The sequence below is a fragment of the Bombus fervidus genome, chromosome 2, assembly GCF_041682495.2.
Source record: "Bombus fervidus isolate BK054 chromosome 2, iyBomFerv1, whole genome shotgun sequence".
In the NCBI taxonomy this organism is placed as follows: domain Eukaryota; kingdom Metazoa; phylum Arthropoda; class Insecta; order Hymenoptera; family Apidae; genus Bombus; species Bombus fervidus.
The window spans coordinates 8,993,589-9,019,495 of record NC_091518.1 but is presented as its reverse complement, the minus strand read 5'-3'; the positions used below and the strand labels follow the sequence as shown (position 1 = coordinate 9,019,495).

The following is a 25,907-nucleotide window of genomic DNA, read 5'->3' as shown; positions in this document are numbered from 1 at the left end:
AAATTGATGTGATTCCATTATGGAGAAATGATTCCCCAATTGTATATGCCCTATACTCTATTACTCTACAGAGCTCCATGAAATTTCAGAAAATTCAATTAAACAATCAAGAAAGTTCTATGGAGGAAGTAGTAACGGGTGAGCATACAGAGAAAAATGTTTCTTCAGAACTTGAAGTGGATCAGTGGTGTAGAACGTGCGCGACCAAGAAACAGAACCTTGTAAGCATGATGACGGGAAAGAGCACAGACATGAGCCTACTATCAAAATTGAAGCTTTTGATAGAAATCGACGATGAAGATGCTTTACCCACAAAAATGTGCAATGAATGTGTTGACAAGTTGGAACAATCGTTCAAGTTTTTTCAACAGATTTACGTAGCAGACAATACATTGCGTCATGTGTTTCCAAATACACGACCGAGTAGTACACCCAGAAAGCCTTTGTATTCAATCAGTAAACATATGAGAAATGAACAAAAGGAAAAGGAAAAAGAGAAAGAAAAAGAGGAAGAACAGCAACAACAGCAAGAGCGTGCTCCAAAAATTACTCGTGGTATCTTTAGACGTGGTCGAGGTAGACCTCGCACTAGGGGCTATGCAGCCAGAGCAAGAGCAAGGCAAAGATCCGGTCATATACCAGTCTCAGTTCCAAGTACTACTAATTCCAATGCTAATCTGAATGATAATAAGACGTACGAGAACAGAGTGAACGAAACCACCGCATTGAGGAGCGAATCTCAGAGTATGATGCTCGATGAAGAAAGACAAGGTGATACCGTATTTTCTTTACTCACCGATACATGCCATATGGACGAAGAGTTAGATTGGTCGGATGTATTAAAAGTAATGAATGATCAAAGATACCAGCAGGTCATTTCTAGACAAGAAACAGAGACAAAGTTGAAGGAAAAAACGCAAAAGATGGAAACAGAGGAACAGGTAATTGAATCGGAAATGACTGAATTACAAGCGGAGTCAACATCGGAACCGTCTAAAGTGAAAATGAAGACAGAAACTGAAATTGAGATCAAAGAAGAGATTGAGATGGAGATAAAAATGGAGGTAGAGCCGGAGGCAGAAGCGGAGAAGACGGAAGCGGAACAGAAGGCGCAGTCTAATGAGGACAAATCGACAATGGAGGAGGTTCAAGAAATACGTTGTGAATTCTGCAACGAATCATTTAAACTTAGACTTCAATTACAAACACATTTATTGACCGATCATTCTCAATTGTCAGGATATATGTGTGTAGATTGCTTAATTTGCTATGAAAGTGAATCGTCACTGTCGAAACACCGTAGTTTACATCACGGAGATCGAAGATATCGCTGCGAACATTGCCACCAAGAATTTCTTGAGAAAAGAATACTGAGAGATCATATTAAAAAATGTGAATTGCACGATAAAACCAATTACTCGTGCTATTCGTGCGAGTTAATATTTTCTTCGAAACAAGAGCTGACCGATCATGTGAAAACTCATTCGGAAAGTTCGCTCAAACCGTTTCACTCGGATCTCGATAATTCGCAGAAAATTGAGAATGAATTGGTATCATCTGTGGAAGCCGCAGTAAAGCAAGAACCACAATCCGAATACCCTTCTTCCGTTATATCTCCGAAAGATAATACCGTCAGCGAAATTTCCATATCGAATCCAGATGAAAAATATAGCAGTAGCGTGATTATTTCGAGCGATACACTTAAGACTGATGCAGTCGAGGAGGAAATGCAACAGCCAACTGATGGCGAAAAATCGGTGATGGTGATTTGTCCCGATTGCAACGAGCAAATGCACGATGCAATGGAACTCAGTGTTCATCGAATGCGTCGTCATTCGATGAATAGGAAAGACGCGACGTGTCTTCTTTGCGACAACAAATCCTTTTCTTCTTTGGACGAATACGAACAACATGTACTAGATCATTGCAAGCGACTAAGAATATCACCATGATAAAATGAACGTTTTCTTTATTGCAAAGTAACATCTCAACGATAAAGAAGATTCATTATTTCGATCCATTATTATCGGTCGACACAATGTGATTTTCGAAGATATCAAGAAAAATTAAAGAATACCAAATTAATCGCTCTACTAAAATATCTCACATTGTGCACATTCGTGTTACGTCGATCTAATTGCCTCTTAACTAAAGCAAGGAATATGTATATTTTAATCGGATCAATGTAATGTGGCTAAACATTTAAAGTAATCGACCAATTCGATCGTTTCTTTCATTTAACTGTCATATTGAATAAATCATGTAAAAAAAGTACAAAAGTCGAAGGATAGAGAGCAGTAATATGACAGTGGGTCATAGATTCGTGATAACAAACATATGACTGGTATCTATAAAGAAACGTATCGATAGAAGTAAATGTTTTTTTACGCGAGAGGTCATGACGTGCGCTTTACATAAAGTAACATATTGTAATATGTTTACATAATTAATGTAAAAAATACAGTTCTTTTATTTCATTCGAAAGGTAAAGAGAGGGGTTTTGTGTGTGTGTGTGTGTGTGTGTGCGTGTGTGCGTGCGTGCGCGTGTACGCACGCACTTGTATAGGTTTAATATACGCGTAAATATATATGTATGTAAATAATACAGAATGTGCATAGACACACAACAGAAGAAATTGCCGATAGGCGTGCGAATGCAACAGCGAATCGCAAGTGTTGTTTATTATTTACAATCGGCCAAATTCGGCTGATAGCTTTTAACGTTATTCAGCAATAAATATGTCTTTTGCAAACGATACTGACAAGGAGTCAAGAATAAAAACTGCTATTCCGATCCTGATGAGATTTTGAGCGATGAGCACGGCGCTCGATAAACGCAACCATTCTAGAGGAAGGGATGGTCGCGCCAATCGATATCTGAAACAAAAATCGAGGTGCAATTTAATCTTTTGGAAGAAATTACGCGCAGATATATGGTAGAATAGAAATACGTATTACATAATTAGTTATCAAGCTAACGTTGCTGCTAATGGTGTGATATAGTGCGGTGCAGTGCGGTGCGGCGCACCATCACGAGTATGAGATCGAATAGCGTCGCGCAATTTCAAGCTATTTAATTTCTATTTAATTTGATGATTATTGTTATTCGACAATTGAATTTTCGAGATTTTAAAAAACGGTCAGTGATAGATGCCGTTAGTCTACGTTTACCGTTTCAGCAAAAGTAACTTGGTAATGCAAGTAAAAAGGTGAGTGGAAGATAATGTATTTGTTATAATCCGCGGTTACCTTAAACCAAGGCGATGATAAAATTAATTGAGCGGTTGCTCTGTCTTCTCCATGTAAACGCAGCAATGTTTCAAGAAGGTTTTTCACGTCGGTCGATATCTCGTTGAAATATTCGTCGGGAAAACAAAAATCACACTTAAGTATGTTTGCGGTAGTTTCCTCGATGGAATCGTCCAAGAAAGGTGAAAGCCCGCTGTAAGTATGGAACAGATTTTAGAAGAGAACTTTTTAACATTTTAACCGATAAAACATCACGCATTTACCTTAATAATACGTATAGAAAAACGCCGGCAGCCCACATGTCCGTGTAGGATCCCGTTGGTTTACCGAGAACCGATTCCGGAGCTGCAAATTCCAAATCAACGGGAGGAGGGACTACTTGGTCTAGTGGTACTGCTCTGATGGCTTCACCGAAATCTATCAATTTTACGATACCAGTTTCGCTATCAACCAAAATATTTTCCGGTTTTAAGTCCAAGTGAGCTTGTTTACGCGAATGTAGCCACTGTAACGCTGACAACAATTGACCGGTGTATTTTGCGACAGTAGATTCCGTGTACTCAACTTGTTCGCCAAGATACGCGAACAATGTCGACCCTCTGACCCTGATAAAGCAAAAGAGAATCACTATGGCAAGTAATTATAATAATCAGATGACGATTCGAATGAGGTAAATGCAGGAAAAGAGAAGAACTAAAAAAGAAAAAAAGGAAGCGAAATGGATAAATACTGACAGCTCCAAAACGATAGTATCGATATCCGGTTGAGGTGTATCCTCGAAGAGCGCAAACGCTCGAACAATATTATCGTGACGTATACTTCTGAGAAGATCATATTCGGCACGCGTTAGCGAGAGCGGCTGCTTCGATCGAGATATTTGTTTTAACGCTACTTCTCGATCGAATCCTTTTTCCCTCGCACAGCACACTCTTGCGAATCTACCGGTTCCTAATTCTTCCAATTCGATATATTTGTTAGTAAACTGTTCAATTTCCATATCGTTGGTCAATTTTTTCTTCGAATTAGGTAACGCAACGATCGACGAGGTTGTCTCGTTCATCGTGAATCCGTTGGATCGATTGCACTCGATCGTGTCGCACCAAGCGTTGGTCGCATCGATTCCTGAAAAAAAAAGAAGGTAAAGAAAGCGTAAAACGCGATCCACGATATAATAACGATGGGACGAAATAGAGTAGCACGATGTAATAACGATAGAACGTACCTATGATACGAAGGGGAATTTTCGCTGAACAGGAACCCGTTTCATGTTCGACGAAACAGTGGTAGATCCCGGAATCAGAGGGAAGGCAAGGAGCAATTTCGAGACAAAGGGAATCGTTCGTTCGGAAAAGTCGATATCGATCGGTTCCCTCGATGATGTCACATCGTTGCCCCTCCTTTCTCCAACGGACGAGCGCACGTTCCACGCGACGAGCTTCCAGCACGAGCCGAGCCACGCCACCGGCCGTCGCCCTGATCGAACACGGAATAGTCAAGATCGCGGGAGGACCGTTCTCTTCCGCGTGTATATCTTGCGGAAGACGGACGCTCTCTCCCGAACCCTCCGCCGAATCGATTCTTCGCGGACGAAAAGACCATGCGCGGCTGATGGATGAATTCGGAACGAGACTCGCCGGAATCCAGAATTCCTCCTTTTTCATCCCGATTACCGGGGAGACGATCAGCCCTGGACCGTCCACACGGAAGATCTCCAATTCTTCTCCAGCGTGTAATTTCCCCCAATCTGCGGTTAATCTTACTCTGCTTCCTGGAACGATCTACGGAATCTGCGGATTAACTTGCCGAATCTTTTCCCTTGTCCCACTTCCCGATCATGCACCTTTGACCACGCGCCACCCATCTCTCACCGCCCATTTCCACTCCCTTCGAAATTCACCTCCTCATTCTCCTTCTTCCTTAACCACTATCTTCCTTCAACGTTCTTCTGACTTAAACCGAACCAACCGCTTCATTTATTCTTACTATATTACTCCAGTAATATATATATATTTCACTCGACGTTACATACTACAATACATACACCTTCAAGTTAAAGAGCAAGCAATCTGACTGAATACGGCGATACTGTGAAATACCGACCCAATACGTTTAATAAATTCTTGATAGCTACAACATACATAACCAATTAAACAGGTATATCGTGATAAAATTGCAAGAAACTATAGCTTTTAGCGATAGAATACCAACGCACAAAACTATCGTTTAAAATACTATCACTAGATTAGTTGATTATATGCTATGTATCTATACGAGCATAGAGCAAGGTGAAGATGGACAACGATGGCGACCTTGGTAACGACTACAACGAATTCATCGATGATCACTGCGCTGATTACAATCGCGGCGGTGGCGACGCTACAACCACGAGGACGACGACGATAAGAATAATACGTAATATGGAAGGGAAGGCAGTAGTGATGCAAGAAGCAACAAACAAACTACAGATTCAAAATGTTTGAGAACGTTTCATTCGGTGTAAAATATGTACAAGATAATACTGGTTTCCCAAATAAGAGTAACAAATTGTTAAAGCCTGTAGAGTATACAGTGAGTGCAGTAATATCGTACGTTGGGAAGACGTACAACTTATCAATGAGAAACGATGTATTTCATTGTTTGCGTTATTCGTTTCACAATCGATGGGAACAGTGGAAAGAAATAAAAGTTATTACCGTACCAACGAAAAATTATACGACAGAGAGCGAATAGCAACAGGCATCAAGAGGAAGAGAAAGAAGAATCCTTTTGCTGCAATTGCAAGAGTTCTAATTACGAATAGAGGCAAATAGAATTGTATATAGTATGTATGTATGTATTTAGTTAATAAATAGTAGTAATTGCGATATTGTTGCTCACCGGAATAGAATTGTTGCGAACAGGCGATCGAGGTCGAAGGGTGCTTCTAAATCCCTCGAGAAAATTCAGTCTGCTTTTGCTAGGGCTTGACTGCGTTTGCGGGGAATCCTGATCCGTAGCTCCGGTACGAGGTCGGTGTAACACCGATGTTGTTGCCGTTGCCGTTGCCGTTCCCGTTGCCGTTCCTGTAGCTGTCGCTGCTACAGCTGCGGCTGTAGCTAATGTTTTCGAAGTAGCAGAGATGGTACTACCAGCGGCACCGGCCAATTCATTTCTCCGTTCCTCGTTTGTTTTAGACATGTTCGGTATTGTTGATGAAATCGTTGAAAGTACACTTCCTCGACACGGAGAATCCGGACTCACGCCACGACTGTACGTCAGCAAATTATAAATAAAATTCAAACACGATACTGCATCCACCGAAATATCTACGCATTTTTCTTACGTCGAGTTATTATAACTCGAACGAGGAGGTATCATAACTCGAATCAACACTCGGACAGATCGATTGCGCGAGAAACTCGATATCGTAATATTGTTAGAATACTTTGCTATACTTGGCTACCTTGTAGCAGTACGTAGTTTCTTTTCTGTATCTTTTCCTTTTCTTTTCAAAGAAAGAAAATTCGGCGTTTAAAATATCGTATTCGTTCAACATCAAGTATAAAGCAATTTAAGATTTTAGTCAGGCGTAAGATATTGATGCTGCAGTACCCTGTGCTCGTGGGAAATGATAAGACAAAACAAGCTGTTAGTCAAACGACGATAGTAAGTAATGTTAAAATAGGCGTGGGGAAAGGATGCATCACAATTAGAATTTTGACCAATGTACAATTTATTCTAAACAAAATGTTTACGTTTTTCAAGTCATTAGTTTTACTTTACGCAGTCCCTTGTGAATGCACATTTATGTACAGCATACTATCCCTCGCGTTCATTTAATCTTGCACTTATAAACATTATTAAAATTATTATACACTTGCAGAGTTACGTTGTTAATAAGTAATATATAGCTTTTGGTGGGGGTGAGTCAGCATGTTGTACATGCTCGCTGTCATGTGTTTTTGTTTATTGCGTTTGATCTTTATCGTTATTATTTTACATACGCGAAATTATTCGCGTACAGTTACATACAGATACGCGCATATAACTATCTTCTTTTTGTATGTGGAAACCAATGAAACCCACCAAACGTGCTCCCATAAACGACAAAACGAAGAAATACGAAAGACCAAAAAGACACTGTACATAGCTGTGTTTGTTCGTTGTTTCATTAATTTTACCTCTTATTCGACAATTTTTCGTATTTATCCAACTCTTGTAATTGAATCTGTCTCGCCCCCACCCCTCCTCTTTCTATTTTCCCTTTCAACGCGCACTCTTCATCTTTCTCTCTTTCTCTCTTGCACGTAACACGCACGCATACACACACTCACAGAGACGCGTGCGCCTTCGCGTTTACGCAAAATACATACATGCAGTTACGCGGCAGGACGTAACTCACATAAACAGAAGCATGCAACAAACACGCCTTTTCACTTTACTGTTATTCTTCTTCAAACAGCAGGACACCAAGGAGTAGTGACGAGGATGTAACTGATGTGAGTGAATACATTTTGTTATACCTACCCTCACCTGCACAGATGTGCAAACATAGCCGAGAAATAAGAGAAGATTTAGAAGATTTAGTAGATCGTATCGTATCGTACCGTACCGTACCTTATCGTATCGTATCGTATCGTATCGTATCGTATCGTATCGTATCGTATCGTATCGTATCGTATCGTATCGTATCGTATCGTATCGTATCGTATCGTATCGTATAGTATCGTATCGTATCGTGCCGTATTGTATCGTATCGTATTGTGCCGTATTGTATCATATCGTATCGTACCGTGGTGTGCCGTATCGTACCGTACTGTACCAGATAATATCGTATCATGTACTAACGTACTGTATCATATTATATTGCATTGTATAGCGTTATGTTCCAGTGAACCATGGCAAACGCAGTTCTAGGAACGTTAAAAACTACTCCAAAGGAGGTAGGTAATTATTATAGAATATAGTAGGAGACGCTCTCGCGATAAAGCTACTCAGCAGCAATAGCGAGGTAGATTCCTGGACTGCAATGTTAAGGCAAACAAGAGGAAGCACGTCGCAATATGGTGAAAAAGTAGTGTATACATAAATTGTGTGTGCTTAAAGAACATATTGTGAGGTAAATTAGGGGCAGAACGAAAGGAAAACAGAGATTCAAACGAATTTCGGTTTAGGAGACGACTACGGTTCTTTAGCATATACAGCGCTTCTGTATCTCTTTTTATATAAAATATACAAAAATATTTCGGAACGAATCTTCACGGGTCGAGCGTTGAAAGAGTGTCAATGTAAAGAGACATTGTGTTAGATAAAGAGACGCTTACAATGGATCTTTGGTAAGTTCCTTTTGGTAGGCAATCGGCGACTGTATCGCCTTAAGAAAGTCATGTTGGGTCTGCAGGATGGCAGTGATCGTATCTACCCACTCCTGCTTCCGCGGCCCATTTTCTTCTGCTGCGCTACAAGAAAATGCAAGGCCAGGTTTTCGAGGATCCGTCGAGCGAATTATGAACTTTTCCGGGTCGTCGTAAGGATTTTGTAAGCACAGTTTATTCACCTGTGTGTAAAAACAAAATATTTATCTTTGCAGTTTAAGTCTATTCTACGTACGAAAAATCCTGTTGTCTTTTCTATTTTTTTTTTTTTTCTTCTCTTAACCACGTTAGCTGTTAATCATCGACTGTCAAGTGTTCTAAGAGATTACGATAATATACTAATCGTTCTAGTTTCTTCTCTTTTTACGAGACGAGAAGGTATCCGAGAAGATGAAAATACAAGAAATTACTATTTCTATCCGTCCTTGTTAGTTTTTCGACAAGTATTTGATGAGTATCGCGTCTATATAGATAAATTACAAATATCGTACGGGATGTACATGCATGTGTATATCTTGTTTCAATCCTATCTTTTCTTCGTTTAATTTCAATCAATAGATTTTAAAACCAATCGTCGGTATTTGCATTTCCTTGGAATTTATCGATTTCACGATCTAATAACTTAACTGAAGTAAACTATAACTCGTTTATCTGCAAATATTTGTAAGGAAGTGGTTTATCGTTTGGTGTATAGTGTACGTTGGCAAGAGAAGAAGAACTTGTAGAGAAAATGTTAAATAAGTTTCACGATATCGTTGCTTTACCTGGATATGAGCTTTGTAAATGTAGACAGGATTCGTGAACTGTGTCTTTTTGCCGACAGCCTCGCTAAAAATAATATTTTGCTCGAAGAGGAAGACTTGCCATTCTTTTTCCTTACTCGGTAAATTCGAGGAAAATTCCGATACTAAAAGCGGTCCGTGCAACAGTAACTTTCCTTGCGCTGTGATCTTTCCCTGTGACAGTTGGATAAAATAAATAAGCAGTTCAAAAGATACGAGAGATACGAGAAATTGTACGGTGAAAGAGGAGAATAAAAATATATGGATACGGATCGAGCTACATTTTGCAGCGGGATAAAATTTAACTTACGTCAAAACCTTGAAGTCTGGCAACATCCATCATGTCATTGGCCGCTTTTGGAATAATGCGCATTACATGAACCGCAGCTGTAAGCCCTTCGATCTCTGACATTCTTTGAGTTCGTTCGGTAAGTCTTAGTGCTTCTCGAAGAAGAAGTTGATACTTTGTGATCCTTTGAACCGGCTTGATTAAAAGATCGCACAATTGTAACCGATGTCCGAGCTTTTGTCTCAAGTCCTAGACGCAATAATACTCAGCAATAATAAAGAATTGAAAGCGCATGAAAATTAGAGACGTCTTTATAGTACGACAACTTACCTCGAAATAGGTATCTATATATTCGGAAACGATATATTCGGAGACTGGTTTGTTTTGACAATAAACAACGTACATATGTAATTTTCTTTCGTATCGTTTAAATAGCGGTCCGAGCTCTTCCGGACGTTCCAAGCAACGTTCCAACGCCTTCAGGAAGAAACTGTATAAAAGAACAAATGAATCCAATTTCATTTGCATCTGGCGTGTAAACACACCGTACTGAGTACGATAAAAAGAGAAGAAAGTAGAAACGAGGCTTACTCTCTATGCCACTCGTAGATTGCTTCTATATTGCCGAAAACCATTTTATCTTTTCCACCACGCAAATCATCCGGCAATGGAACTTCGGACTCTGGATCTCGCATCAACGACATGTACCCTTCGACTATTTGTTTTAGATCATTTACATAATCTTTTTCCGTTTCCACCAATTCTCGAATAACGAATTGTCGTTTCGCTAACACTGCACTTTCCACATCGCACTCTTCCGAAGTCCCGTGAACAGGGCTACTCGTTGTGGTCGTTGTGGTAGTGGTGGTTGTCGTCGCCATCGTCGTTACCATCGTCGCCGCTGTTGTCATTGCTGTTGTCGGTGCCGCAATCGTAGTAGCAGCGATAGTTATCGCAGTTGACAGGGTACCTTCGTCATAATCGTCGTCCCCACCGATACCAACGTTCGAACTTTTACCACTGGGTGTCCGCATCAGGCTTTGTCTTTCTTGATTTTCCGTATGTTGTTCCTATTTTCACGTTCGATGTAGTATGAAAAAGACGAAAGAACCATTAGCAACAAGAGGCGTGGTAAATCACAAAAAACAATGACCCTTAATTTTTTAATTTAACGAACTTACCATCCTTTCTTTCACGATCTGTTCGATCTCAGCTAAATCGGCCGTCGTAGCACCGTCAAGAATTTTTGCCGATCGCTCAGACGTCTACGTACAATTAAAAGCAATTCAATTTAAAGTCGTTGCCTACAAATAGTATATTTAATTTATATTCGCATCCATTATATCACGGAGACTTAACATTTTGAAATTCAAGTTAAACTTTATCGTGCTTACTTATTCGTATATCGTTCCTTAATCGTAAGAAAAACGTACGGAACGGAAGGTTCACCCGCGTAGAGGCACACTAGGTATATTAAAACGGTTTCATTGATGCAAAGAATGGAACGTTAAAATTTCCTCACGTACGATTCATTTGTATTCATCGCATTCGCGGTCAAACGTTGGGACCAGGTAAAATAAATCGAGTTACAATGGACGGAAGAAGGTTCTAGATTAAAAACTAAGAGGAAAACGAAGGGAAGAGAATAAGAACGAGCGAGATCGAAAGCTAGGGAGAAAGAAGAGAAATAAAAAAAACGGAAAAATATTAGGAGCGGCAAGAAAGAAGATAAAACTTGCTCGAGATTTTCCACAGCTTTCTGTTGCAATTGCAGATTCCGATGAACCGTTAGCTGTTGCCACGAGTATCGGTTCGGTGATTGGTTTCATCGGCGGTGGAAGTTCCAATTCATCCTCGGCATCGTCCGCCCCATTTTGCTCGGAATACGTTAAAGCCTCGGTGTCGTCAGGTTCCGGCATCGTATCCTCTTCCAACTCAGGTTCCGATTGCTCGGTTTCTCCTTCCTCTTCTTCAGCTCCTTCGAGTCCTGGCTCGAGTTCCGTGTCAAGATCCGCCTCTGACACGGAGGTAGACACGCGCATAGATGCGGTCGCGGTTGTTAACGCAGAGATGGAAACAGAAGCGCTTCTTAAAGGTCGAGACTGTTCGGCACCACTCGGCAATCTAAATCGTTTCTCCGAGGCGTTCTTTTTCAAGGAGGATCGTTCGCAAGACGTCTGCACGATCGAGATCGCAGTCGACGTCGTCGCTGTTGGTGCTGTCGCTGTCGGTGTCGTAGTCGGTGGGGATTTCTCCACTTTACCTTGGCTAAGTTTACGCAACGGTGGAGGTAGCCACTTTCTCCTATGGAATAAGAAGAAGGAAAAAGGAGAAAAACAATCGAGCTTCTTGTTTATCGTTCGCGAGACAACGTTATCGTCATCGTCATCGATTCGACATTCGATCGTTATTACATTTGGTTGTCTCTGCTTACCCGCTGAAGCCACGTCTTTTATTGCCTGGAGAATTCGTGTTCGCAGCACCACTTCCATCGTTTGCCGCAGCAGCTGCAGCTGCAGCAGCAGTGCCGACGATAATATTTTCTGTAAAAGGAGACATGAACAAAAGTAAAATAAATCGCCAATGCAAGAACTATCAGTCGACGACGATATTTACCACGAAAAGAAGATTTTCAACGCGATTTAATAGCAATTTTTTAATAAAAGGAACGTTAAGTAGAGGAATCGCCGCGTCAAAATAGTTGACGACGATCAAACGTATCGTATTTTAAACATTCGCAAAGATCGGCCAACTCGATCCGAACGGTAAATTTGTTTCAAATAAAAATCTTTCATTCGAAACAACAAATTCGCCGATAATCGTTTAGCAATCGAATCGACCAACTCTTCAGGTTAAAAGGTTAGCGACCATCGATTTAAAGTGCGTTCAATATGATCGACGCATCGACTTTGTTCCATCGGCATGTCAGTTAAAGATTCAACCGGTCAAGGACACAGTTATCCCCCGTACATCGTATTGATCCGACACGACCGACTCGGAGTACGCGTACAATAGACCGTTTTGATCGTAAGCTACCAATGTCCTCGCAAACTTTCAACTCGTTCGTTTATCATCCGAACTTGCACGTAAATTCATCCTCGCGCCGCCCACCGTACCATCCTATTATCATGTTATCGACCACTGAAAACATACATTTCGTTTTATTCTTATTTCGTTCTACTCTAGCCTCGCTTCTATTTTACAATTTCTTATCGCATTCTACATTACCCTGTATATTCGATACTCGAACCTATCTTACTTGACGATCTTTATCTATCTCTACGATCGATCTATTCGCCGTATCTAATCTAATCTTTCCTTAACCTAGAGTCAACGGTAGAATCTAATCTTTCGGTTTGCATACATTTTTTTTTTTGCAATTATCAAGTGAAATATTCCTCTCACCTGTTTCGTCTGGCAATGTAGAACTCGGTGGCACATTTTGAGAGGATAACCCACCACTCGCTACTATGCCCGTTCCCACAACCGATGACGAAGATCCCGGTATTCCTGTAGCGCCAGATGATACTGTTGTGATGCCTCCGCTAGATGCGGCAGTTTGAATTTGACTGGTTGATTGCTGTTGATGATAATGAGATTGTTGTTGCTGTTGTTGTTGTTGTTGCTGCTGCTGTCCTGGAACTTTTCTAGACGGTGAAGTTTTACTGGAAACCGGTGGAGGCTGTTTGAGTGCGCTAGTAGGAACTAGTCCCTCTGGCGGCGGATCGACTTGTCCCGGGGCAACCAGTAAACGTACGTGGGTCCATTCGGACGTATTCACACCGCTAATATTACTTCCGTTTTCTAACACCTCGACTTGTTGACCCTTCGTTACTGTCAATTCCTTGGATCCAGGCGCGGCGGAATGATCGGCAATAACCCAGGTCACTTCGGCTACGCCAGTCTAAAGATTCAACAATAATAATACCCGATAATAAGAAATTCTACGTGAATGTACGTGGATCGATCGGTAATGCATTATTATATAAACCGTGCGAATTAATGTAGAGATGGCGTTTTTAAAACGGGACGATCATTTTTAACCCGCAGGCCTCATCCGAACGACTCGTGATAAAACGAAAAGGCGTGTAGATGAAAACACGCAAGGGCGTAAGGAAAAAAGAGACGGAAGGTGAGAGGAGGAGGAGAAAGAGTAGACAGAGAAGAACGAAGAGGAGAAGCGGGTAGGAGTAGAGTACACATAGATGGACACAGGATAGGACAGCGTGCACCGATCGTCTTTGACTTTGCGGTCCAATGGACCGTTTAATGGATTATTCTAGCTTCGGTGATTTCGATTTGATCGAAATAGCCTGACTTTGATAAAGACACGTACCAGCAGCTGTTTCTTTCGAAAATACAGCGACCGATGGACGCATCGAAATACGCCAGTCTAGACCGTCTTTTCCTCTTTACGTCAGTTATCAAGACTGCATATTTTCTTTTATCTCTTGCGTCACCTTGCACACCGTGCGATTCATTTTACAAACTTCCTCTCGTCCGATTGATTTCTCTCGATAAAGTTTACTTGAAAACTTATCGTATATTTACAGTACAAATACGCGTGATATACATACGTAACTGCACGGTAAGCATTTCAATTCGGAAAGAACGAAAGGAAACAAGAGGGAAGATATCGATACAAGTAGATTTTAAGATCGATCGTTTAAATTCTTACATGAAACGCAACTTTTCGGTCGATTCGATTTGATCGATTAAATTCGAGATGATAAACGCGGTCGGGATTCTCTCATTTCTCGATGCTGCAAGTTACGAACGCATTACTATGAACCGTGATGATGGTTCTATAATAGTTATAAGGCCGAGAGTCAAAACAGTCAGAGAGGTCGGTCGTCCGCTTTCGCGTCGCATTCCACCGACGAAAATAGACTTTTTCCACGTGCCAAATTTTGCCGATTCTCTTTCAATCCTCTCGATGCTCTCAACATGCCGAAGATCCACCTAATTACGAACGTTGATCGATCGTTGTTACCACCATCGAATTATATCGATTTCCTTAACTGATTTGTCAATGTCCACGCGATTATCGATTATTCGTTTACTTTCGATATTATTATGCCGGGTATTGCTGTGCTATTGTTATATTACGTAATACCTTCATTCGCGCTTTCCAGACGAAAAACGCTTTACCGGTATACGGTAGCCCGCCCGTTTACATTTACACCCCGAACCATTCGGAATCGAACCATTTGAACGTAGCGAGTAACCTCGGCAACAATCAAATTTCAACTTGGCATCGAACGGTGTGCAATTCGCGTCCCGATTCGATTCCCATCCGTAATGATTTCGAGACGGATAGACAGAAGAGAGGAACATTTCCAGTGGACGTCTTTTTGCGTAAGAAAATCCCAAAGAATGAGTATAGATTGTACACGGATTCAAATTAAACACGCGAATAACTGAAAGATTAAGCAGAGTAAGTGAATAAATTTCTATATATTTCAAGATAAGGGGCGGGAGGGAGGGGGAAAGAGAAAGGGGGAAGGGGAGGGAAGTGTAGGAGAAAATGTGTCAACAAAAGAGGCAGGCGCAAATATGGAAAAACGTTTCATACGAGGATACGAGGTTTAATTAACGAAATGTATTTATCGACAAGTTCGATTCTCGATACGTGACAAATGGAAATAAAACGATGACAATGACAATGCAACAACTTGAACGACAAATTCTTCGATTCGCGGATATAGGAACGACTGCGGATGTGGCTACGGATACGATTGCGGACGTGGATGCGGATACGAGCTGCGACCGCGTTTCCTTATATATCGTCTACTTGCAAATGTAAACCGTGGATAAATTTAAACGAACGCTTGGACCACGTAAACGTTTGTTAACGACGGATTATGAAAATTAATCAACATTCTCAACCACAAATTTTCAATCGGCATTTTCAATTCGAACTTCAATCTTTTCTATCCACGAACGCGGAATAATATATATTAGCAAATTAAGGACATTTGTTCAATATACCGAATACGATTTTCGTTTCTGTCGATCGTTAACCGTTCTACGAGAGAAACCATTCTCCATGACGTTGTTCTATCGAAGAGAGCACGTTGTTCTTTCCTACATCGCGGTATGTTATTATTTCCTCCTATTATTAATGTACTCTGAAAAAGTATCATTTTCAGGTGAATTTGCAGTTTCTACGAACGGAAACATCAAACATCCTGATCGTTCTACGTACAATCTAAAGGGGAAATCGTAGTACGCGAGCGCGCGTTTATGTGGGTGAACGAGTACTCGAGTACCTGGGAGAGGGAGGGTTGTCGGTGCAAAAGTCGAGCCTGGAACGAGCTCGGGGTGTCGATGGTATGCTGCCTAGAGAGGGCTGCGTGTGGTGGAGTTACAGAACTCTGTCGAAACCAAGGTAACGAGATCTTCCTGCGGGCTTTTTTCACGATTGTTGTAGGTTTTCCTGCCGGTGACGTCATGACAGTTCGTTTGCCTCGTGTTCAATTCACGTGCACGAACGCGATAACCGTGTTTAGCGCAACAAACGGGAATAAACGTGTTATCGAACGTATGAGCGACATGTTGCTCTTTTTAATGATTTTTCCCGATTTTCAAAACGGGTTGGAATAAATTTTCTCCGACGATTCGCCGCTACGCTCACCGTCCAACGGATCCATTCGACCCAAGTGTCGCGCCCGTACTGATCCCGTTACCTATCGTTCCTCGCATCCTCATCCTCCTCTTTACCCTCGCCACCCTTTACCTTACCACCTATTTCTCACCCCTCACTCCCTCCCCGCTCTACCCTCTCTCCCTCACTTTTCTTCCATCGTACCCTCTCGTGCACTTGCTGCAACGCGCTTGCTCGCTTTTCGATTATTCTCGAACCCCACCCAACCATCTTCTCTCGCTCTGTTCGCTGCTATCGCTACCCCACTACCAAACACCAACGACGAACCCACCGCTATCGCTTCTATCTAGCCCGCTTACGTTTCTTGCTTTTATCGCTCTCATCTATCCTCGCGCTCCTTTCCACCCATGATCACTTATATCTAAACTTTGTCTCAACAAACACGTCTAGATATCACGAACATTATGCCTTCCGTCTTTATTCCGTTTTTCATCTTCCGCCTTCAGAGATCGCAACTAAATCGATCCTGGTTTTCCTTCTTTTCTATTCGTTTCAAACTGCAATCAAATACTTTCCCTCGTTTTGAAAAGCTTTTTTTTTTTTTTTTAAATATTATCTCCTCTTAATCGAATCGAATGAAAAATGTTTATTCTACCTTTATCCTTTTAACAGCCAATTGTCCACAAGTACAAATATGGATCGAACCATCTTTTCAACCTTATACGTTAAAAATCGAAACGTTTCGCAAATACGATCAGAGGCAATCGGCCGCGACTAACCACTGGCAAACCCAGTATAGCAGATATGCGTATAGTATTTGCTTGCTCTAGACGAACGATACTGATTATCGTGCAAGCAAAACCCGGATTGATTCCAAAGCAATCATTAATTAGCTCAAACTCTCGTAAGACAATGAAAAAAGAAAACAGAACATCGAAAAAGCGAGATCCAAATGAAAAAAAGGAAGAAAGATTCTACCTACCTTATCGGAATCTGTGGTATTGGTGGAACCAAAAGATGCCAGGGAATTTCGATCTAAATTCTCAACGCTATCATCCAGAGAAGCACATTCTTCGAGATCCCTGCTAGAACGTTGACTCGAACTCTTTTTCGCAGGGCTCTTCGGCATACTTAAACTGAAATATGTTTCCTGAATAACCTCGCGTAGTCTTTTCACCCACAGTTGCTTAGCATCCATCGAATTAGCTCGAAGAACGACACGTGTATCGCTGGTTGGTGCCCGACCTGTCCAAACCGCAAATTTCCATTCGTCACCCTCGATATGTTCGGTCACACCCAGCTCGGAGGTCATCAAACGGCTTTTGTAAATGTACTTCACCTATATCGTGTCGGACAAAAGAAAACGTTTACGTTCACTCTCGATGGATTCAGCTTGAGTTGTTTTATCACGCTCGATCAACGCGGCATATATGTATTCCATATCGTTTTCCATATCGATTTTGCTTTTACCTACCTTTCCAGCCGAATCTTTCACTTCTTTGCTAAACAATAGGTACAATTCAAATAGAAATATGTGCCGATCCCTGCCTTTTCTAATCAGTTGTTTAGGGTCCCACACTGTAAAAGAGTCCTGCAGCACTACATCGCCTAGTGTGTCTATTCTTACATCGCAACCTTCCAGCATGCTTAAATGTAAGGCATCGTTCGCTTTCTTAGGCACATTTAACATTACTTCTAACCCATCTTTTATCTCGCCCTGTCCTTCTTGGCAACAAGCCTACATAATTTGAAAAATTGAATCGTGAAAAAACAGTAAGCACAAAGATACAATGTAAGAAAAGACCAACAGACAGAAGAAAAAATAAAAGATATGAAAAAGAAGAAAAAAGAACTTGTTTCAATCACTTATAAGTATACGCAGAGTATACGCAATATGAATTTTTACATCTAGCAAACGATACACCTATTACTATTGATATAGCGAGACTATAAAGGGAAAAGAGCAAAACATTTTCCTTCACCGATCATCCTACCTGAAGATCTTTGAGCAACAACTGATACTTTGTTATTCTTTGTACCGGTTTAATTAGGTACGCAGCGATCGGATGTTCAACTCGCTGTTTCCTTTGTAATTCTTCAAACCATGTCCCACCATGAGTAACTAACAATTGATTACTTTCCGGTTTATTCTTACAGTATGTCACGTACATATCAAATTTAGGTGCCTAATTGATAAAAAAAGAAGCAAATTAATCGTCTAACACATCCAAGTTATGATACAAGACATAGGTATAGCTTACCCATGTCACGAAACAATGCCCAACGTCTTCTGGCATAGTTTCATACTTTTCTAGCTCACGAAGAAATATGTTACTATGAAATTGATGAATTTCTTCCATATTGCTGAAAATTATTGATTCTCGTCCTTGTAATCCAGATGGAACGTTTCCTTTCCCGCATCGCGTTTCTTCCAAAAAACATCGAATACAAGTTTCCAAGTCCTTCACGTAGGTCCGTTCTGTTTGCAGCAGTTCAGCCATTATAAATCTGTGAACATGTTGCGGGTGATGAAAACAAAGACGCATGATAATTGTCATCGTTCGATTAAAGAGGAGCATACTCTTTTCTTCGTGCCGATCTTCTTTTCTCCTCGTTTAATTCTTTCAGATCTTTCCCCTTGATCTTCTCTTCGAGTAGAGGATCGGAATTGCGATCGATGGAAAGATCTTTTTGGCCATCGTCGGATTGAATTCCAAGATCTTCTTCGATTTGACTTTTATAACAGTCCATACGCGTACTAAAGTCCTTGTATCTTTGATCCACTTCAGCAACAGACTGTTTGATTGCTGCTGCATGAGCGTGTCCTTTTTCCACTAAATTATCAGCAAGTTGGATCAACAGTTTCACTCTTTCTCTTGTTTCCTGTCACATCACGCAGCAAACGAACGAACAAAATAAATCAGAAGGAAGAAAAAGGATAAAGAACAAACTCTTGTTCCTTTAAGTGCTTTCGTTTGTCGATTTGAGAAGAGAATGCAAGAAACGAACAAAACCTACCTTCGCAGCTCCCTTAAATTCATTGTGCTCCCGCAACAATTGTTCATTTTCGATACGATTTTTACCAACGTTAGTATGGGTGGCTAAATACAATTCACCTGTTTCTCTTATCCATTCTAAAGCCTGTTTAGCACTGCGCTCGAATAAGACATATTGATGACACTGATCCAATCGTTTCTTACGCTGTGTCCAATATTCCAACACACGATTCTCTTTACTAAGCAACTCTTCCAAAATACCTATAACGTCGTAAATTCCAGATTAAAAGGTGCAAATGACTTAAAGGTTATTTAGGTGTAAAACCTTATTAGAGTTCATACATGTCATACACGTTAACATGAAACTAACTTTTAACTTTATTCTCTGAGCCAGCGCTGTTCGCTTGATAACTATAAAACTGAAGACTGCGGTTTGTATATTTGAGAAATGTTTCCGCTGTCCGCCGTACCAACGTGCATGCTTTCAAGAATGCTTCCTTTTGTTCTTGATGTTTTCCAACAAGCGTTGGCACTTGTGTCGCCTTTTCACCAGAAGCACACCAATCTTCGTCTCGTTTGTATTCGCGTTCGAGGCTATCTAATACAGAGCGAACTTGTTCCGCCGTTTTGTAGAAATTAATGCTAGCAGTTACTAGCTTGTGTCTCTCCTCTGCACATGTCACTAGCTGTTGCCATCTCTTAGTTACATCCTCTGCCACTTCTCTTATACTCTTCGGATCGTAGTGATTCGCACTCACTAACGCATCGGCTCTGTGTTTGACCTGTAATGATCGATACACACATTTCTCTTTGTTACGTGTTCATTTCATCATTTTCATATTACAATGCTGCTACGTATAAAGAAGATACAACTACATACCTGAACAGCTGAAGTATGCGTTTTTTCTATAGCAACTTGGAACTGTTCGTGTTCTAAACGAAGCTGCTCAGCATCCTGCAGATTTTCTGGAACTCTCAACGAAGCTAGCAACATAGCTTCTCCATTGCGAATCCAATTGGCTACATGTGTAGCATCGGTTTGTAGTTGCACCAATTGAGAAGCTTGTTCTAAACGAACTCTTCTCATCTCCGCCAAATCTTCCGCGTCCATTTCTCTTTCGTTTAAAAATTCGAGAAGCACTTGAACTCTAGATGCAGCACTGTGTTGCCCGTCTGCCATTATGCAAACTCCTGCTTGTTCTAATACCTAAGTGTCAAGGTAACAGAAGCGGTCCGTAACACAATTTAATATAACGCATTTCTAAGATTTCTGTTATCGTAATTCAGTATCAGAAATAGACCTGTATATCTTAACCCTTTCTTACCTGAGCGAGTTCTTGACCTTGTTGCAAAACCTGAAATGCGGTATTCTGCATATGAGCAACACCATCATTGTGCACACGCAACAATTGTTCAGGGGAACCCTCCCGAGGTGGACCTTGTAGCTCCTGTGCCCACATTTCTAACTGACCACTCGCTTCTAAAGCATCTCTTTCGAACACGCGCAATCGTAGGCATAGTTCTAATCTCAATTTTCTTGTAGCCCACAAATCTTCTAATTCCTGCCTTAAACCCGCTAACCTGTCTAAGGCAGCTTCTACTGCAGATATCTGAAAACAGTTGCCTCCAGAGTGTTTTTTTCTCCTTTTTTAACAAATCTCACTCACATTCATATCATTTCATATTCATTCGTAAATGATAAGAATAAATGGAGAAAGAAGAAAAGTAAAACCTAGAGCATAGGTAAAACTCACAGAGCCCGTAGTATCAGGAGCATCAGTAGATTCTCGAAGTTCTCGAAGCAATGCTTCGCCCTGAACGATAGTCGATGCACAAGCTTCCATGCAGGAGGCTCGATGTTGAGCACATTGTTCCAACAGTCTTTCCGCAGTTTCCAGATTCTCTGCTACTTCGTCTTGTTGTAATTCTTGTCGCAATTCGTCAACCCAACCAGTTAACTATTGAAAATACATGGCCGTTTTTATATTTTCGGCGTTAATAACACGTATTATGTATACTTTACCTCTTTTTCGTGTGTATAAAACACAACCGCCAAATCTAATCTTCGACGACGCTGTTCAACTCTTGCCGCGAAGCTACTAACGTGAGCTTCTAATTCTTGCGCCACAGCGTATATTTCATCAGCAGCACACTCACCAGTGTGTGCCAATTCTTGAGCAGCAGTAAGTAGTTTAGTAGCATTCGTATAAGTATTCTGAGTGAATGAAAATACCGTTTATTTAATACTTGTATCGATATACCCACTTGTGAACAATATTATCATCAAGTTAGTACCTGAGCTACATTTTCGAAATGTTCGTGACTTTTCTGGTACACTCTCGCTTTTTGAAGATTCCGACCCACACCTGTATTCTTTCTAATAAAAACTTCGCCATGATTAGTTAACCAATCCAGAACTTGCTTTACATCTTCTTGAAATAATCTGCGAACAATCAATCACTAATCAAACTACTAGAAAACATGAAGTATAATAATTGATAACGCGAAATTAATAAATAACATATAGTAACCCGAAAAAGACGAACGAGAAAGAGAAGTGATGCATGAGGAATGCGAGTACCTTAACGCAAGTCGTTGATGCAGTTTAACTTTCCGAGCATGCCAACGAGCCTCCAACGCTCTGTGATGACCCAAGATTTGATGGATTACCGCCAATACATGGGATGCTCCCTCGCTATAATCCGCTGCTGGATTTCCGCTCATACCGGAATGTCCATCGATGCCGTGTCCATCTTGACTCTGAGCAAATTAATCATTTTATCCATTCGATCATTGAAATTTTTCATGTCAAAGCTGTCTAAACATTACTTGGCATGCACTATGATAGCGATTACATTAGTCAATGTGTACTCGTTGCTTAAACATAATTTATGAAAACATTTCACATCGGTTAGTACGACAATGATTACATATAACTTTCCTTTTTTTAATGAAAGAAAGAGGAGAAGGAGGGGAGAAAAACCCACAGATTAAATGAGCACGCACTCACACACGGCTATAGCGTAGCGTTATCGATAAAGACATGACCCATGCATGTACCATACATTTTCTTGATCAAAATGATCTATAAATAATTGATACGATTTACCGAGAAGTGGACTAGAATAATACATAAAGCAAAATAAAGAAGATTAGTTTGCAGGCATGTACGCATACATTCGTGCACACCAATAAACGTACATGTTTTCTGGCCGTATGGTCTATCCCTTGCGGCTGATTACAGACTTGCACGAGATGATCCAGTTGATAAAGAAGCTTCTTACTGGTACTATGCACCTAAACAACAGTAGGATTACCCAAAACCATAATTTAAATTCCGTTAAATATTAAAACCATATTTTAGTTGGACAATTCATGAAAAAAGAAAAAAAAAAGTTTACGAATACACGCAACGAGAAAGGACAAGTTTTATTTGTGTTCGGAATTATCGCATGATGCAACCGTTCCCTTTATTCGCAGGGTTAACTCTCTCTCTCTCTTACCATCTAATCCCTTATTTCTTTGAATATTTATTTTATCTTTCTTTTCTGTAAGACCCGCATACCAAGCAAACGACCACCGGTTAGAAGCTATTGAAAAAAAATGTCTAATCGTTTCATACATAATCGATGCAAAAACTCGTATCCGAGCTCGAACCGTGCGTCGAACTGAAGCCGTGACAAACTTGCAGCATCGAGCCTAGTCCACTCAAAAGTGCCTGATACGCGTCATATACCTGCCAAACATGATCGCCTTTTACTAAACATCACGTTATAGACAAAGTCACGAGTTGCGAGGCCAAACTACGATTAATTAAATGAAAAAAATCTATGTTTGTTGTTCGTTTCTTCGAGATTGAATTCCTTTATCGCGAACCGACGAGAACCAAAATTATGTACACGTTTGTGTCTCACGATATAGAAATGTAAAGTGAACATTACAGGTTTACATGAAACGACGATGGCGACGGCGGCGGCGACGACGACGACGACGACGACAATGACGACAACGATGTCGTATCATAAAGCGTATGAGGAAAGATTACCTCTGTGTAAGCTTGACACATCGCTTCGTAAAGAGTTTGGTGTTGCCGTATATGAGATTCCAAGATTGGTATTTCATTAGGTAAGTTTCCAGCATCGCAAGCTTGACTCCATCCTGCGACGCTATCGACGTATTGCTCTGCCTTATGATGAAATACAACGCTCAAACTGAGGACCGCGGTACGTTCATCAAGTCCTGCCGCGAATTCTTTCCAAGCTCGATCTAGTCGACCGGCTACTGCCCTAACGTGTCCGGCAGCATAATGTTGAGTTTCGAGCAAACGGCTAGCCATGGTTAAAATCTTATTTATATTCACGTAGACATTCATGGAACTCATAGTGAAATGTTTATGCTCCTCCTGCAAATTTTTAGCCAGTTGATAAGAACGTCCAATTTCGACATAATTCGCCAAAAATCCTTCTCTGTTGTGACAAATCCAATCAAACATTTTTGCACAATCCTGTTCGAAAAGCCTTAGTTGAAAGCACTGATCCAATTTCATCTTTTTAATGTGCCACAACTGTAAAAGATGCTGTTGCGCAGCGTGCACAGATTCTAAGTGTTGAATCACTAATGCTGCTAGAGCTCGTCCATCGGGGTCGGTGCCACCAGTTGCCCCGCTTTCTATACTACCGCCTTCGCCACTATTCGCTGCTATACCTATCACAAAAATGTACCAGTAAATGTTTATTTCATGCTTAACAATTAATTTGAATTAGCTGTTATTATGCACAGATGAGAAAAGATCAGGATTAAAATTAAAAGAAATGGTGGTGAACAATACAAATTGTTTCTTACTATTATCGAAACGTTGTAGTAATCGCTGACCGACAACTTCAATTTCTTCCACTGGAACTTTCATAATCTTTTTCTTCATTTCATTGTGCAAATCAATTCCGTGTTTCGCTCCAGCCACATCGTCCGCAAAATCATTTCGACTCAGATCTTCTTGTAAGTCGTCCAATCTATCAAGAAGATCAGCCGCCTGCCACGTAAAATCTTCTACGGCTAGTCTCGTGTCGATCCATTGTGCATGATCATACTGTAGCGATCCATCTAAATCCGCGGTCAATTGCGATGGATCGATCACCTTCGTCAAAGCTTCTAAACTTATTGTATTTATCTAAAACAGGGAAGGCGTTTTTAACAATTCTGCTGTTCAAACATATATTTCTTTTATAGTTTTATCTTTGCTTACTTCGAAATTATATTTCTTTTGCTTAGCCAATGACGTTCTTTGCTTTTGCCAGAAATTTTCAGGTTTGATGATGAAAGCAACATGAATTGATCGATGAAAGTGTTCATGTAACACCTAAAATTTGAAAATGTCAGTATTTTATAATCAAAGATCTATTCAAGCTTTCAATCAAAGTAGTTATTATTGAACGTAAAAAAAATATAGTGGAACAAAGAGTTGAGATAATGATTAGAATATGACCTTTAGGATGGGTTTGACAGAATCCCAAGTAGCACCACGCATATCCACAATGACTGTGAAGCGTAAACCTCTGGCTTCGTCGCTGGGTATGGTCAATAAATATTGCAAAAGACGTCGGTAATCTTCAGGTTTGGCTCTTTCGCGTCTTGCTGTAGTAGGAAACACAAGTACTGGTCCACCCCTGCGATCCCGACCACCTGGCAGAATAGCCAGACGTTCTTGGAGCAAAGGTAAAACCTCCGTAGCTCTTGTTCCATCCATTTCAACCACTTTTATTTGGTCAAGTCGTACCTACCAGAACAATTTTTATGGAAATATTTCTTTTTCCTTGATTAAAAAAAAAAAAAAGAAAATTAATTGCACAATTATATCATCGAATATTCTTGTCAAGATGTATCCACAATATTGGAGTCCACTATATCGTGATGTCATACCGAAAAGAAATAGGAAGATCAGATATATACATATTAACGAAACCACCTTTATTACATTACATCTGAATTGTGAGAAATATTTAGGAGATGTGTATATGATGCACGATAAATTTTCGAAATAATACGCACATAAAATCAACATCGCGTCATCGTCATCTTCGTCTATTTATATTCGAAGAAAGATGACAAAAATGCATTCGGTTTCGATAATCCCATTGTTAAGAACTGTTAGAACCGTCATTACGACCTGAGCCGTTGCTACCATCACTGTCACGTCATTGACGTAAAAAATTACATTCAACCGTCACTGCATTCATCTAATAATGTACTCATAGGAAGAAAAGCGCATTCAGTAAATATTTCCGTACTTTCGTGCTTCGTTCGAATGTATTTGTGCTCGGATCGAAATGTCTCTTTTGGTTTGATCCGTTTCCGTAAGTTCATACCTTCAGGCGGATCACGAATCAGAAACCACGGCCGAATCAGAATGAACATTGTTTCGCTTACCCGTGTGAAAGATCAATTCGATGAAATTTCGCTCGTTTCGACTTTCTTATTTCTACCATGCACATATACTTTGAATAAGAGGCGTTGCGATTCATATTGTTCGTTCGCCGGCATTAAAATTTGTACATTCACGATAAATCCTAAGCTCCGAAACCGCTACCTGCCAATGCCAGTCTGCCATATTCGAACTGGTACGAACGAGAAATT

General features: G+C 40.6%; 3 protein-coding genes across 12 annotated transcripts in view; 1 reads left to right on the top strand and 2 right to left on the bottom strand.

Moving 5' to 3' along the window:
- LOC139994726 (uncharacterized) overlaps positions 1-8,546 on the bottom strand; it is a 36,191-nt gene extending 27,645 nt beyond the window's left edge. For both annotated transcript variants that reach the window (XM_072017638.1, XM_072017645.1), the window contains exon 1: positions 7,846-8,546. The gene's annotated coding sequence lies outside the window, so the exon portion shown is untranslated. The remainder of the gene's footprint in view (positions 1-7,845) is intronic.
- The window catches only part of LOC139994638 (uncharacterized), a 59,332-nt gene that overhangs the window by 715 nt on the left and 32,710 nt on the right, over positions 1-25,907 (top strand). The window contains exon 2 of one of the 2 annotated variants that reach the window (XR_011801691.1): positions 90-2,497. Coding sequence is in view for 1 of the 2 variants with exons in the window: in XM_072017491.1 (XP_071873592.1) it covers positions 90-1,952 (1,863 nt within the window). In the remaining variant the exon portion in view is untranslated. Of the gene's footprint in view, positions 1-89; positions 2,759-25,907 lie in introns of those variants that run through there. The other variant, XM_072017491.1, reaches the window with a different exon arrangement.
- On the bottom strand, positions 2,640-25,907 carry Trio (trio Rho guanine nucleotide exchange factor). Of its 8 annotated transcripts, XM_072017387.1 has the most exons (36): positions 25,701-25,906; positions 25,323-25,510; positions 24,760-25,050; positions 24,520-24,633; positions 24,120-24,444; positions 23,323-23,981; positions 22,900-23,013; positions 22,479-22,574; positions 21,859-22,037; positions 21,573-21,720; positions 21,301-21,492; positions 21,032-21,235; positions 20,603-20,887; positions 20,158-20,484; positions 19,648-20,059; positions 19,300-19,538; positions 18,863-19,164; positions 18,543-18,789; positions 18,276-18,467; positions 17,756-18,019; positions 17,264-17,620; positions 13,080-13,578; positions 12,109-12,217; positions 11,414-11,978; positions 10,856-10,939; positions 10,266-10,744; positions 10,005-10,164; positions 9,696-9,923; positions 9,368-9,559; positions 8,553-8,785; positions 6,127-6,496; positions 4,472-5,027; positions 3,984-4,371; positions 3,513-3,854; positions 3,250-3,442; positions 2,640-2,877 (listed from the first exon to the last, which is right to left on the bottom strand). In XM_072017387.1, the coding sequence occupies exons 3-36, from the start codon at positions 25,018-25,020 to the stop codon at positions 2,770-2,772; spliced, it is 9,423 nt and encodes a 3,140-aa protein (XP_071873488.1). In that variant the 5' UTR covers positions 25,021-25,050; positions 25,323-25,510; positions 25,701-25,906; the 3' UTR covers positions 2,640-2,769. The 8 variants fall into 8 exon arrangements, with proteins under 8 accessions (XP_071873488.1, XP_071873481.1, XP_071873492.1 ...); XM_072017380.1 differs by lacking the exon at positions 25,323-25,510; XM_072017391.1 differs by lacking the exons at positions 22,479-22,574; positions 25,323-25,510.